General features: G+C 50.8%; 1 protein-coding gene across 1 annotated transcript; it reads left to right on the forward strand.

Annotated features, from left to right (window-relative positions):
• The first annotated feature begins 3,217 nt into the window (after positions 1-3,217).
• On the forward strand, positions 3,218-4,722 carry LOC141040747 (uncharacterized). Its single transcript, XM_073506861.1, has 3 exons — positions 3,218-3,632; positions 3,734-4,054; positions 4,619-4,722. Exons 1-3 carry the CDS (start codon positions 3,218-3,220, stop codon positions 4,720-4,722), a joined length of 840 nt encoding a protein of 279 aa, XP_073362962.1.
• The last annotated feature ends 9,708 nt before the right edge of the window (positions 4,723-14,430 follow it).

Here is a 14,430-nt window from a genome sequence, read left to right on the forward strand (position 1 = left end):
CCGTCGATTGGTGATTTCGTCGCCTTCGCGCAAGCCGAGGGGAGCGGCACCGCTGGGGTGCGTCGCCGTTTCGCTCCGGGTGGCCGGGGACCGCGCGCCGTCGCTGTTCAGGCCTGGCAGCCCTCGCTGACCCCGGACAGGGGTGCGTCTCCTGGAGATGCCGCGCGGGAGATCAGGTCGCGGGCGGCGTCGGCGATGCTCGCATCAGTGGCCTCGGAGGCTGAGTGGCCGCGCCTGTCGACGATGGTGGCCGCCGGTCAGGTGCCGGAGGAGGCGGCGGCAGGGCTGTCGGCGGCGGAAGATTGCTCTGGTCGGGCAAGTGGGCCGTGGGCCGGCCCCCGTGACTGGGCCGGGCGGCGAGGGTGTGTCTAGCCAAGTGGGGCCCAAAAATCCGCCAGCGGGCGGTGGCCTGGTTCCTACTGGGCCGACTGGCCTGGCTAGGCCCGCGCCGGCCTTACCTAGGACTAGGCCCAGGGACGGCACATATTTATGGCTGCGGCGAGGCTGCCCCGCCCCCTCGCCAGGGTTTCCCGCAACCAGAAACGAGGTGCGGCGCCTTGCTCACCTCGCCAGATCCATTCGCCCCACCCCCCTCCTTCGCTTCCCATTTCGTTTGCAGCGGCGGTGATGAGCGAACGGCGCATGGAGAAGAGGCCGATGGAGGCCCAGGACCTGGATGGGGAGCGGCGGCGGGAGAGAGACCTGCGGGAGAAGGCGAAGAAGGAGATGCGCGCGAGGCAAAGTGGTAGATCCGAGCGCTACCAAGAGCAAGTGGGCGCGAGGGGGATTGGGGTCCTCCTCCCCCCTGGTGGATCCAACACCAGGAGAGAAAGAAGAAGAAGAAGGAGCTGGCGCGTCGGCGGGAGTTGGAGCGGAAGCCGATGGATCACCCCAACTGTGGTGGTGGCCATGGGGATCCACTGGCTAAGAGACCCAGGGCGGCTTCCGCCCCCCTGACGGTGCCGCTCCCCCCTGGATCGAAGGGTACAGCGGACGAACCCATTCCAGTGGAGGATGTGCCAAAGGCCCCTGATGTGGAATGCTTCAAGTGCGGGAGACTTGGCCATTTTCAGTCGCAGTGCAAGTTCCAGCCCTTGTGTGTGCCGTGCAAGGAGGAGGGACACGCGTCTGCGCACTGCCCGACGAGGGGTCGGCAGCCTTGTTTGCAGATCATGGGTAGCGCAATTTCTGGGGAAGGTTTCTTTTGTCTGCAGTTCGAAGAGGAGGAGGAATCCGAGGGTCCACGACAGATCTCTGTTGGCAACGCCGCTATCCTATCGGCTGAGCCAGGCCGTCTGAGCCTGCGGATTCTTATTCAGGAGCTCAACCACATGGTCACGGGGGACTGGGACTGGCAAGTCACTCAAGTGGGAGAGGACGATTTCATGGTGGTGTTCCCTTCAGCGGATCTCCTGCATATGGCTCGGACTAGTGGCAAGCTTTTCCTTTCTATCAACGATATCATTGCTAGGGTGCGTGATGTGGAGCAGGAGGTGATCCCCCCGATGGTGATGCCAGAAGCTTGGGTGCGGCTCCACGGGATCCCTGAGAAACACCGCAAGATTGAGCGAATCAAGGAGGCTTTTAAGATGCTGGGACGCCCGATCATGGTCGACGAGCTTTCCCTCATAAAGCTGGGGCCTGTGAGGATGAAACTGGCTTGCAAGTCGCCGGCAAAACTTAACGGCACGGTCGAGGTGTGGTTTAATCAAGAAGGGTACCAGATCAAGGTGGAGGTGGAGCGGCTGCCGCGGAGGCTGGGGGACGGTGGTGGTGCGTCTGGGGCGGGCCCATCCGCCCCCCTTCCAGAAAGCCAGCAAGGTGCGGGCGGGCAGCTCAAGCTCAAGCTCGGGACAGCCGCGGTCATCCCCTCCAAGCAAGTTGTCAAGGGTGCGAAAACGGGCAATTCTGCGGCTGGGGTGCCCCAGAAGGTGGCGCCTGGCCCGGGTGCGGCCCCGGCTGGCCAAGATGTGGTGATGGGCGAGCTGACTGAGGAGCCCGAGGATAGCATTCCAGATACTTCCATTGACACGGAGACTTGGGAAAAGTTGGGTGTGCTCGCTACTCAAGACACTGCTGTTAGTTCCCCCCCCCACCTCGCCCGCTCCCTGGATCAGTCCTTCGACCAGTACGGCTCCAATTTGCAAGCTCAAATCAAGCCTGTGCCCTTGCCGCTGGTGTCTAAGGAGACAGGCCCTTCGCCTGCCTCTCCAGCGCGCGTAGGGGGCTCGGGGTCAGGCTGCGAGGTGATTACTGACCTTACCCCGGTCTCGGGCAAGCGGATGTCGAGCGGCTCCGGGCGGCAGGCCAAGAAGACAGCAGGGAGGAAGCCAGGGAACAAGACGGTGGCCAAGGAGTCGGCGGGTGCGATCGATGCGCTGGGAGGAGAGCTAGGAGCGGCTCTGGAGGCGCCAGGGCCGGCGACCAAGGCCAAGCGTTCGAGGGCGACTCCGGTGGCGACCCGGGCTCCTAGTGTGCACGCCAAGGCCAAGCTCGGGGACTTGTCCTCGTTGGAAAGCGCCAAGCTCCGTGCTGCTGACAAAAACATGGACGTGACAGGTAACCCTTCCCCCTCTTACAAGATCTTGAATGCCTTCTCTGACGCCCATCTAGCTGAGATTCTTCACGATAGTGGCGTAGCGCTAGATTCCTCGCCTTTGGATATCATTCCCTTAGTTCGCGCGCGTGAAGATGCTCAGGCCGCTCTCGCGGCTGCTGCTGCCCGCTGTGCGGCTGTGCAGTCCGCGGACGTTCAGGCTGCAGTACCAGTAGGGGCTGGTGTAGTCGATTTGCCCACCGAGGAAGACGAGGCCGGGGTGGCCTCGGACTTGTCTTCTTCCAGCCGAGCGCCGGCAAGGAAGCGTGTGGCCAAGGCGGTGAGCTCCCGTGGAGTTCGTCTGCGTAATCGGGTTATCTGATGAGGTACATCTTCTGGAATATTCGCGGATGCGGCCATGGGGGGCGGCATACGCAGCTCAGAGAGTATATGTCAAAAGAACACATTGACTTTGTAGCGCTCCAAGAGACTATTAAGGCTGATTTCACGTTTAGAGATTTAGTGGCGTATGATCCTTTTCAGCGTTTCGATTGGTTTTGGACCCCTTCCTTTGGGCATTCTGGAGGCCAGCTGATGGGTTGTAATAGAGATATTTGTGATGTTATTGCGTGGGAGCCGGGTTCGTTCTATATTGCAGCTACTGTTCGTCACCGGGTATCCATGGCTACTTGGGTGATTGTCAGTGTCTACGGGCCGGCGGACCACGCGAGGTCTGCATATTTCTTGGGGGAAATCACAACCTTGGTCGGGGCCAAGCGAGCGGCCAACTTGCCTGTCGTTGTGGGCGGGGACTTTAACTTGATCCGCTCGGGGGCGGACAAGAACAATGGCAACATCGACTGGGCTAGGGTGTCCCTTTTCAACAATGCAATTGCGGCCGCTGCTCTTAGGGAAATTGCGCGGACAGGAGCAAGATATACTTGGACTAACAAACAGCGGGTTCCAGTGCGTTGTGTTCTCGACCGTGTTTTTTGTTCAAGCGATTGGGAGGCCCTGTTCCCCCTTTGTACCTTAGTGGCCGAGACGCGCATTGGTTCAGATCACGTCCCTCTAATTCTGTCGTCAGGGGAGGACAGTAGGCGACGCAGCCGTAGATTTTTCTTCGAGACGGCGTGGTTCGAACACGAGGGCTTCTGTCAATTGGTCATGAATCGTTGGGCCTTGATTGGTGACCAGGTGGGGTGCCAAAGAGGACCAGTAGAGTTCTGGTCCTCCGCGGCTGCGGCTTTGCGGGCTTTCCTCGGGGATGGGGGGCCAACCACGGCAGCGAGTCCAAAAGGGAAAGGGAACGCATTGTGGAAGAAATCGCGAGTATAGACGCGCAGGCGGATGTTAGACCTTTCTCTGGCGACGAATGGGAGCACCGCTACTCTCTGGAAAACCAGGTCTTGGCTATCCTTAGAGCAGAGGAGGAATACTGGCGCCATAGGGGCGGCGTCAAGTGGGTCGTGAAAGGTGACGCCAACACCGGCTACTTCCACGCGTACGCCAATGGCCGTAAACGCAAGAGTACCATCCTAAGACTACAGTCGGAGCATGGGACTCTGGTTTCCCAATCTGAAATCGTTAAGCACATCTTCAATTTCTTTGTCGAGCTGTTGGGAACAGCCGAAGCGAAAGGTTTAAGTCTTAGGGAAGACTTATGGGGCCCGGAGGAGAGGGTGTCTCAACAGGAAAACGACGCACTGATGCTGTCCTTTACGCCACAAGAGATTGACCTAGCGCTAGCGGGAATCAAGAACGACATGGCTCCAGGCCCGGATGGCTGGCCGGTAGAGTTCTTTAAAAAGTTTTGGCCTTTCCTTAGAGACCTTTTCCAAGCTATTATTAATGGCTTCGCCCTCGGTACGGTTGACCTCTCGAGACTTAATTATGGGGCGATCTGTTTGATCCCCAAGGTCGAAGGGGCGGATACAATCAAGTTGTTCCGTCCGATCACGCCCCTAAACGTCCCCTTCTAGCTATGTGCCAAAGCCTTCGCCTCTAGGTTAGCGCCGGCTGCCCAACGAGTAATCCATAAGAGCCAGACCGCTTTCCTAAAAGGTAGAAACATTCTTGAAGGGCCTATTGCGCTCACGGAGATAATCCACGAGTTAAAACGTACACGTGGACAGGGCGTTATCCTCAAGCTCGACTTTGAAAAAGCGTACGACCGCGTAAACTAGGAGTTCGTGCGGGAAGTCCTCCTCAAAAAGGGATTTGAGGCGGGTTTCGTACACCGGATCATGCATTTGATCTCGAGTGGCAACACCTCGATTATTGTCAACGGCGAAATGGGGAAGTTTTTCCGTAATAGGAAAGGGTTAAGACAGGGCGATCCCATCTCCCCACTCGTCTTTAACTTTGTGGCAGACGCTTTGGCAGCTATGTTGTCCAAGGCCAGCGAGGCTGGTCATATTAAGGGACTCGTTCCACACCTCATCCCGGGTGGTGTGACCCATTTACAATATGCAGACGATACCTTGCTTTTGTTTAAGCCCGACGACCATAGTATCGCCTCGATTAAGCTTTTGTTATTGGCCTTTGAGATCCTATCCGGACTCAAAATAATTTTTTTTTAAAGCGAGGTCATCACCATGGGGATGGACGACCATCAAAGCTGGCGTGCCGTAAATCTACTTAATTGCAAGCTTGGGAGCTTTCCAATAAAGTATCTGGGACTTCCTATATCCCATCGCAAACTCTCGATTTTAGAGTGGGAGCCTCTGTATGGGAAGGTGGCCAATAGGGTAAGCCCGTGGCGAGGGCGGTTTATGTCTTCTGCGGCAAGGCTCATTTTAACTAACTCGAGCCTCTCTTCCCTGCCCCTATTCACTATGGGGATGTTCTTACTAGCTGATGGCGTGCACGCTAAGCTAGATACACCGGGATCCCGGTTCTTTTGGGAAGGAACTGGCATCAAGCGGAAATATCACCTGGTAAAGTGGGCGGCTGTTTGTAGGCCAAAAAATTTCGGAGGTTTGGGGATCCTAAACTCCAAATTAATGAACGTCGCCCTACTGTCCAAATGGTGGTGGCGGCTTGCCCAAAACGAGACGAGTCTCTGGGCTCAGCTGCTAAAAGCCAAGTATTTCCCGAATGGGAGTCCTTTCAGTGCCTCGGCCAACGGCTCCGTGTTTTGGAAAGGGATCCAAGCGGTCCGACCAGCTTTTGCTATTGGGGCCAAATTCCAGATTCAAAATGGACATTCCACTCGCTTTTGGCTGGACCATTGGCTGGGCGCCTCTCCCCTTTGGCAAAGTCACCCCAATCTATTTCGGATCGCCACTGACATCAACATCTTAGTGGGAGAGGCAGCCCGTACTGACCCTGCAGCGATCCACTTCATGCGGGCCCTTTCCAACGCCGAACGGGAGGCATGGGACGACCTAGTTCATCAAATTGGTGACAACCGTATAGGGCCGGGCGAAGATTTGGTAGAATGGAGCTTGACAGCGTCTCGGAAATTCTCGGTTAAATCCTTATACAACAAGCTTACTGAAGGGACAGCGCTTGACATAGCTAGGGGGTTGTGGAAGGCAGGCCTGCCCTTGAAAATTAAAATCTTCATGTGGCAAATGCTCAGGAATAGGCTGCCCACGTCGGATAATGTGGCAAAACTTAACGGTCCGGCTGACGGTACTTGCACTGTGTGCGGTCTAGGTGAAGATGCTAACCACGTCTTTTTTAGATGCCACCTAGCCAGGTTCGCGTGGAGTGCAGTTAGGGAAGCCTTCCACTCGAACTGGAACCCAGCCTCGGGGAACGACTTGATTTCCATCCTCAAAACCACGAGAGGGACCAGTAGTAGAATCGCTTGGCGTTGCGTAGGGGCGCTACTCTGGGCTATTTGGACGACGCGCAATAAAATTACGATTGAGAAAAAATTCCCTAACCACCCCGCGGATGTGATCTTCAAATGCCATCTTTTCTTACAGACGTGGACTCCGCTGGGGAAGGAGCGCGATGCTGAGCGCATGTCGGAGGCCATGGCGCGCATCAAGACTATCCAGTTGATGGCTAGATAAGACCCAACGACTTGATGATGCTTTTGGAGCCTTCGGAGGATGTTTCATGTTAGATAGGTCTTCAGCGTTGGATGCTTTGGATGGTGTAATGATGCCTTCGCGTGGAACCTTTGTTTTGTTTCGTTGTCGTCTTGGACTGAACTTGTTATTCTGATTTTCTTGGTTGTATCCTGTTGAACTTGGTGCCTGAGGGCTTTATTAATTTAAAGCCGGACGCGTCTAGCGTCTTCGTTCCAAATAAATAAATGCAAGGAGTAAAAGCCTACTCCTTCTGTTCACTAATATAAGATGTTTTGGATATTTCAATATATAGACTACATACTGACTGAAATGAGTGAACAGACACGCTAAAACATGTCTATATATCCGATGTTGTAGAAGTTAAAACAACTTATAATACTGAACAGCGGGAGTAGAAAACTTTCATTCTACCCTGCCAACTTATTAGCACTTATGTGGAATTCAGAAATGTAGGCATGCAGGGTAGCGAGGATTTTGAGGGCAACGTTGACATGTCGTATAGCGAGTATGCTCATGGCAGCGACAACAGCGGAAACATGAACAAGAAAGACAGTAACTACTTTCCTCCAAAAAAATAAAATTCTCCTATGAGCATGCTTACACAATTGAGATGGCCATGTTAGAAATCATGCCACCAATATGTTTTCTTGAATTTATTTTTTCTGTTTTGGAATACCATGGAAAGAAGTTAGGAAGGACTCGATTTTGCCACCCTAGATCTATTTTTTGTGTCTGGGTATATGCAACAAGAACATGCCATTGTACGTTTGCCAATTGAGAAAATTATGGAGAGAATAGGAAAGAGTAGGAGCAAACTTGATTTAGTTTGCCATTGTAAATATATTTTTCCTTTTTCGGAGTTGCAACGGTAACTGCGCTGGAAGCTGAACAATTAATCGGAAAGATTAGCACGGACGGCATCCTTCGACGCCGCCTCGTGGGCTGCCGAAGCCTCCTCCGCGCCGCGAGCTACCTTGGCGGCATGCGCCGCGAGGGCTACGACAGCCGCCTATGCTTGAAGCTGCATCCGAAGCCTCGCGCGGTGGTCATGCCGCGCCTCCTTTTCGGATTCGTGTCGGGCCATGGAGGCCCAAATGGCCTCCGTTTCAGGGCCCGACGCCCTGGGGACGAGGTGCCACCTAAAAGGTTCCGGCGACATGACGGGGTATGCCATGCGGCCGTGCTGACCATTGTCGGTGACGCACCACGACATCCTCCGGCCCCGGATCCGGCCGCCAGTTGGGCAACGGATTCCCGCCGGCTTGCTGAAGACCACGGGAGGGCGTACTCCTTATGGGAGCATCGGAGGGTAATGCAGATGACTATCTGCTCTTTGAGGCTGCAAAGGATGAGCTCCCAGTCCTCCGATCCAGAAATGCCACAGTCAGCTCCATGCGCTGCCATGGAGAGGAACTCCGGAGCTGGCCGGAGAGGATCTTGGGAGTGGACTGGAGGGGAGGGGACTATAGTGGAATGGGCTAGGGTTTCGGCCGGTGGTGCAGATAGGGTCCATTTCTATTTTTTGGTAATGCACGACATTCAACTATATGATACGGCATGGCAGGGGCTGAGGAGACATAGGATTTGTCTTCTTGGCTCGAGGGGCGTCACGGGCGGGGCACGCCTCGCCCCCTTTATGGCGGTGGTGGATCAACATGAATATGTGGGAGGGGAACATCGCGTATTGAGCGGGGCGGTTGGATGGGGACTCCTCCTTGGCTCTCTATGGGGAAGTATGGTGTGAAGGATGCAGGGTGCCATGGTGAAGGTGAGGTGACATCATCTGGTTATAAAGGAGAGGGATCCAGCGAGAAATGTCCTGCTACAACAAGAAACCGAGCGGGAAGGGGATGGTCCGGTGGGAAAAGGGAAGGGTGTGTTGTGGGGTCGGGTTTTTGTGATGGGGCCGCGTGTTGGAGATAATAGGCGATAGTCTGGACAACTACATTTTTGCTCCATATATGGGCTGGATTTGGGGGCACCCAGACCATCCAGATGGTTGGATTTTGACGAGCCATTGGACGCCCGTTTGATGTCCGAACACGTCCGGATGTATGAGGTGATAAATGAGCATCAACCTTAAAGAAGACCATTGTTTGATTCATTTATATGCATTGTAGACCGTAGCAACGTAGCAACGCATGGAAGTTCTACTAGTGTTCATATATTTACCTTGTGATCTTTCCTATATGTATATATTTTTAATGTTGTTGTGTGCTAAAAATAACAGATGGAACTGCGAGAAGAATTGTGGGAGGGGGTCTCTGCGGCGGACATGGAGAAGCACTCTCTATGGACGTAGGACAAGTATCAAGTAGAGCACCACAGGGAGGCGATGCTAGCTTGGGTCTGTTGGAAATATGCCCTAGAGGCACAAATATTTGTATTATTATATTTCCGTATTCATAGTTAAGAGTTTATATTTCATGCTATAACTGCAATCATCTTGGAATATGCGATTCAGCGGAAAAATCATATGCACGTGTGAAATGATAAATGGGTAAACTGAAGGTTCCTACTCTCGCCTCTAAGACTAGCTCAAGTGTTGTTGGTGATCACGTTTTCCGGATCTCAGGATATCGTTAAGTGTAACGATGATCCTAAAACAACATTGATATTATGACGTTGGAAGAACGATAATATTGAATCGACCCAAACTTGTTTGTTATGAATTGAGTTAATATCGTATGTATTCAATTGTAATAACACGAAGTGTTAGCATGTGTTTTAGTTCCTCAGACCATGAGAGTGTCTCGGTCACTTCTTACCAGATGGTGGGCTTTGGGGTTGCTCAAACGTCATATGTAACAAGGTGATCATAACGACAACTTTTAGGTTCACCGAAAAGTTTGACAAGTGACCGGACAGCTCGAGAGTGGGATTTGCTCCTCCAACGATGGAGAGAAATTCTTAGGGCCCTCTCAGTGTGACGGCATCCATCATCTTCTAGCCAGACACAGGTGACTACGTCACGGGGATGCCGGAACACGTTAATGAGAAAGAAGAAAAAACCGGTAAACGGGAGCAACGGTATAGTGAGCATGGTGATGACTCAAGAGGATACCGATGCACACGGGTTGTGTAAAGTATCGCGAAGCAAAGGGAACATCACATGATAACCAAAGGTTCACTCGAATATCATTCGTGTAATCATACGGACCGATATGGATGTCCACGGCTCTGCTATCGATCATTGAATGAAGGGTTTTCATTCATGTCTATGCTTTACCGAACCTACGGGGTCACAAGCTTAAGGTAATCATGATTTGCTGAGTGTTAGTGGAATGGGAGTGATGAGAATATATTTATGAAATAGTTTCATTAATATCTGAAATAGTTTCGAGAGGTTCCGGAAGCGTTTCGGGGTCACCGAAAGGGTTTCGGTGAATATTGGGTAATATCGGGTATTAACGATTAATTATATATAGGTGAAAAATGTTTTCGGGGATGTTAAATTATATATATAATTCTCTGAAAATGTTTAGAATAATTATATATTTAATTTAATGTCAACGGGCCTAATAAGGCCAAGTGGTAGAAGATCACGTGGGCAACAAAGGCCCAATAGGGGTGGCGCCCCCTTCTCCCTATGGAAAGGGGGGAGGGAGGCCGAATTGGACAGGGATTACCCTCCCCTTGGCCGGCCACAAGGGGGAGACTCCCCCCCCCCCCCTTGTGTGGTGCCCCCTCCTCCCCTCCCAACCTATATACACTAGAGGATTTCCACCCTTTTGTAACAAAAGTTGTGGGTGCCTCTTCTAGTTGATCTAGTTCTAGTTCTAGTTGGTCCTAGACTAATTAGAGCTAGCCCTAGCCACCTCTAATCCTCTAAGTAGAAGCCCATTGTGGTTATAATCTCCTCCCTCTAATTCTCCGGCGACTATTAGCTTTAGACGGTGAAGCACTGCCGGATCGTGATGACTGTACGCTTGCAACCAAGTAGAGAGGCCGTGCTTTCGGTCTTCAGTTCGAGGGATCGTGCAAGGGCGGTTCATGGGATTGTCATCAAAATTCGAGGGACTTCAAGTATGATCTACACCAACTCGTCTACTTCCGCTGCACTCCGGAGTCGGTAACGATCGTTGATCGCAACCCGTTATGCATCTTCGTATTGTTCTTGGGTTATCGTAGGTGCGAAATTTTTGTTTTCTACTACGTTTCCCAATAGGGTCATAAGTGTTCCAATGGCCTAGTGTTCTCTCCCAGCGATGGAGAAGATAACAGAGAGGCAGTTCAATGACCTCGTGGTGTGCATCATGACAGAGGCGACTGATAACCCACAATGGGCCATTGCGATAGTCTGCGAGGGTAGTATTTCACCCAAATTTATTGATTCAACACAAGGGGAGCCAAAGAGTATTTATAAGCCTTAGCAGTTGAGTTGTCAATTCAACCACACCTGAGAAGTAAATTCTTGCAGCAAAATATTAGTAGAACAGTAATATAATAGTTTTGATAGTAGTAGCAACGGTGTCTATAGTAACGGTAACGGTAACAGTAGTAGTTCCATAGCAGTTGGAACAATAGCAACAGTAGTAGTAACTTAGCAAACACAATATGAGAAAAACATAAGCATTGGATTAGCGATGGATATTCGTGTGGATGACAATCATCATATAACAGTCACAGCGGTACGCGATAGCTCCATTTCATCAATTATATGTAGGCATGTATTCCGTATATAGTCATGCGTGCTTATAATAAGAACTTGCATGAAATCTTTTGTCCTACCCTCCCATGGTGGCGGGGTTCTTACGGAAACCTAAGGGTACTTAAGGCCTCATTTTAACAGAGATCCGGATGAAAGCATTAACACATAGTGAATACATGAACTCCTCGAATTACAGTCATCCCCGAAGAGTATCCGATTTATTGTGACCTTGGGGTCTACGGTTCAGAACAATAACAAGTGCATATGACTAGAAGATAGGATCAATAACTCAAATATATTGATAAAAATATAAAGGGTTCAGATCTGAAATCATGGCACTCATGCCTTAGTGACAAGCTTTAAGCATAGCAAAGTCATAGCAACATTAACCTCAGAACATAGTGGATACTAGGGATCAAGTACTAAAAAATTGACTCGATTACATGATAAATCTCATCAATCTCCATCACCGTCCAATAAGCCTACGAAGGAATGACTCACTCCCGGTGGTGAGCATCATGAAGTTGTCAATGGATAATGGTTTTTGATGACGGTGGCGACGAATCCCCCACTCCAGAGCTCCGAACGGACTCCAGATTAGCCCTCCTGATGAAGAACATGAGGTGGCGGTGGTTCCGTATCTTAAAACACGATGATTCCTTCTCTCTGATTTTTTCCTCGGGAAGACGGTACTTATGGACCTGGGTTTAGGTCACATGGCCACCTGTGGGCCTCACAAGACACCAGGGGGCGCCCTCCCCCTTATGAGCACCTGGTGGCCCGCCTTCGGTAGATCTTCATTCCGGTATCATTTATTTATTCAATAAAAATTCTCTGCCAAGTTTCGTCCAATTCTGAGAACTTTTATTTCTGCACAAAAACAACACCAAGTTAGTTCTGCTGAAAACAACGTTAGTTCGCGTTATTTTCGTTTAAATCATGCAAATTAGAGTCCAAAATAAGAGCAAAAATGTTTGGAAAAGTAGATACATTGGAGACGTATCAGCGACCCAGACGAGAGGCTGAGGATATGCATGTGTCCGAGTCCAACCACCATACCTGCGTCGGGTGAGGTAGTTCAATGGGCTCTTCGAGAGGCCAAATCTCCTATTCGAGAGCAAGCGGCCCATTGGTCCCCATTCGTTCCATCCACTACTAATTCATGTATTATGTGTGGCTTATACTAATGCTCTACGTGTTCTGCATCGCCCGACACTCATTTCACTCCTAAACAACTCGTCAAACAATTAATTATGTGGGTTGAGTGGCATACATTTGCTTATTATTGTAATGCACTTGTTATATTTGCTTTGTAACTACTAGTTTTCATTAATCTGAAACCATTGTAATATGGTGCATGTATGTGGTCCAATGTTAAAAACCAGAATTTATGTATCTCATGCAATCTGATGATCTGATCCATGTGCAATATGCTGCAATAGCATCAATTCAGCATGGATTAATAGCAGTGGCGGGCATAAAATTATGTGGCGGGCGGTACAAAGTGTCCGCCATTGCTACATAAATTTCTTGTGGCGGGCAGCGACACATGCGCGCCACCGCTGATGGGTTACCACTAGTGGGCATGGCGCCCGCCACTGATGGCATGTTAGCAGTGGCGGAAGGTCGGTGATGGGCGCCCCTAAGAGCCTTGCCCGCCACTACTAGGATTTTTTCGCCCGCCACCGCTAGGCATTCCGACAGTAGTGGGATCCCGATCTCATGGTGGTCATGAGGGAAGGGCAGGGAAGAGGAGCCGACACCACTTAATCTACAACGGTGCGATCAGCACATCCTCGCATCCCACACTATCTCAGATGCAGGCGGAAATGACAGGCTCAAGTCCCTCCATAAGGAGTCGATCGCCCAATGGCTCAGCCGGTTGAAATTTCAAGGCTCAAGGTTTCCAAGTTCCATATGTGCCATTATCTTTGCACTCTTTGCGTCGCAACCTATATGTGAAGGAACTCCGTGTATTACAGGCCGCGGTGGAGGCATCCGAGGCCCATGGACAAAAGCTGTGGCCGAACAGGAGGATCAGCTACAGGCTGAAGTGACGGCTAGAGAGAAGCAGGCGGCCGAACAGAAAGAAGTAATGCTGAACGAAAAGGCGGAAAGAGAGAAGCTCGCGTTTGAGTTAAATGTTAGTACTTACCCATATCGACGCTTGTCCATATTAACCGATTGACCAACTTGGAACAATGTTGATGTGTCGACCCTCCTCCTTTGTAGGGGTTACGGGAAATGTGGGAGCCCTAATGATGCGCGCCAGCCCTCCACCTACTCCTCCTTCAGGATTGTCGTGATGTGTTGACCCTCCTCCTCCTATATGCATATCTTATATTTTGTGTTCGTTGAGGGACTATGTAGTGGACTTGGTGAACTGGTTGTGAACTATGTTTTAAACTTCTCGTGAGCTATGTTGTGAGCTTGTTGCTATATATGAGCTTAGTTTGAATGTGATATCACTTTGAGCTATGTAGATGTCACACTATGTATATTTGATATGTGATGTGTTGTGTTGTGAAATTATCCCAAACAATGTATGTGTTGTTTTTGAATTGCATGGACTTAGGACAGAGAACATATATTTGGGTGATGTGCTGGTACGTTTTGCCGAGTACTGCACTCGGCAACATAAGGATTTGCCGAGTACACATCTCGGCAAATGCTGCGCTTGGGTTCCGTTGGAAACTTCACATCTTTCCCGAGCACTGGAGCATTCGGAAAGAGATGACATGTGGCAAGAGTTGAGCACATCTGAACAACTCTACTGAGTATCTCAGAGATGGTGCTCGGTAAACATTTACTGTGAGGAAAAAATGTTTTTGTAAATATTTTGCCGAGTACGTGGAGCTCATGAACTTTGAAAGATTGGCTATGAGTGTGATGTTAATCTACTGATGTTGTGGGAAGCTGATGTACCGCCATCTGTGCCCATAGTTGTCCTGGGCGAATTGCCTGACTCCCTGTCGTAATAAAGTTATGCTTTAACCTAAAAAAAAAGTCTCAGCAAAGGTGGACTGTATGTCACAGAGCCGTCACGGTGCCATCAACTACAAACGGCCGTGCCACGTGGCTCATCTTTATCGGGTACCGTCGCTAGGATCTCGGCATACGTTCTGTAAGCCAAGTTCTTTAGTCTAGGCCGAGTTCGTCCAGACGGGGGCTCGGTAACATCTCACATATGGCAT

The sequence above is a fragment of the Aegilops tauschii genome, chromosome 2, assembly GCF_002575655.3.
Source record: "Aegilops tauschii subsp. strangulata cultivar AL8/78 chromosome 2, Aet v6.0, whole genome shotgun sequence".
NCBI lineage: Eukaryota > Viridiplantae > Streptophyta > Magnoliopsida > Poales > Poaceae > Aegilops > Aegilops tauschii.

What these genes read in the sequence shown, in the direction of transcription:
- LOC141040747 (XM_073506861.1), top strand. Translation starts at nt 3,218, where the DNA reads ATGGCTACTTGGGTGATTGTCAGTGTCTACGGGCCGGCGGACCACGCG. An exon ending in TCTGTCGTCAGGGGAGGACA is followed by an intron (nt 3,633 to 3,733) that starts GTAGGCGACGCA and finishes ATTGGTGACCAG; the next exon opens with GTGGGGTGCCAAAGAGGACC. An exon ending in CCACGCGTACGCCAATGGCC is followed by an intron (nt 4,055 to 4,618) that starts GTAAACGCAAGA and finishes ACATTCTTGAAG; the next exon opens with GGCCTATTGCGCTCACGGAG.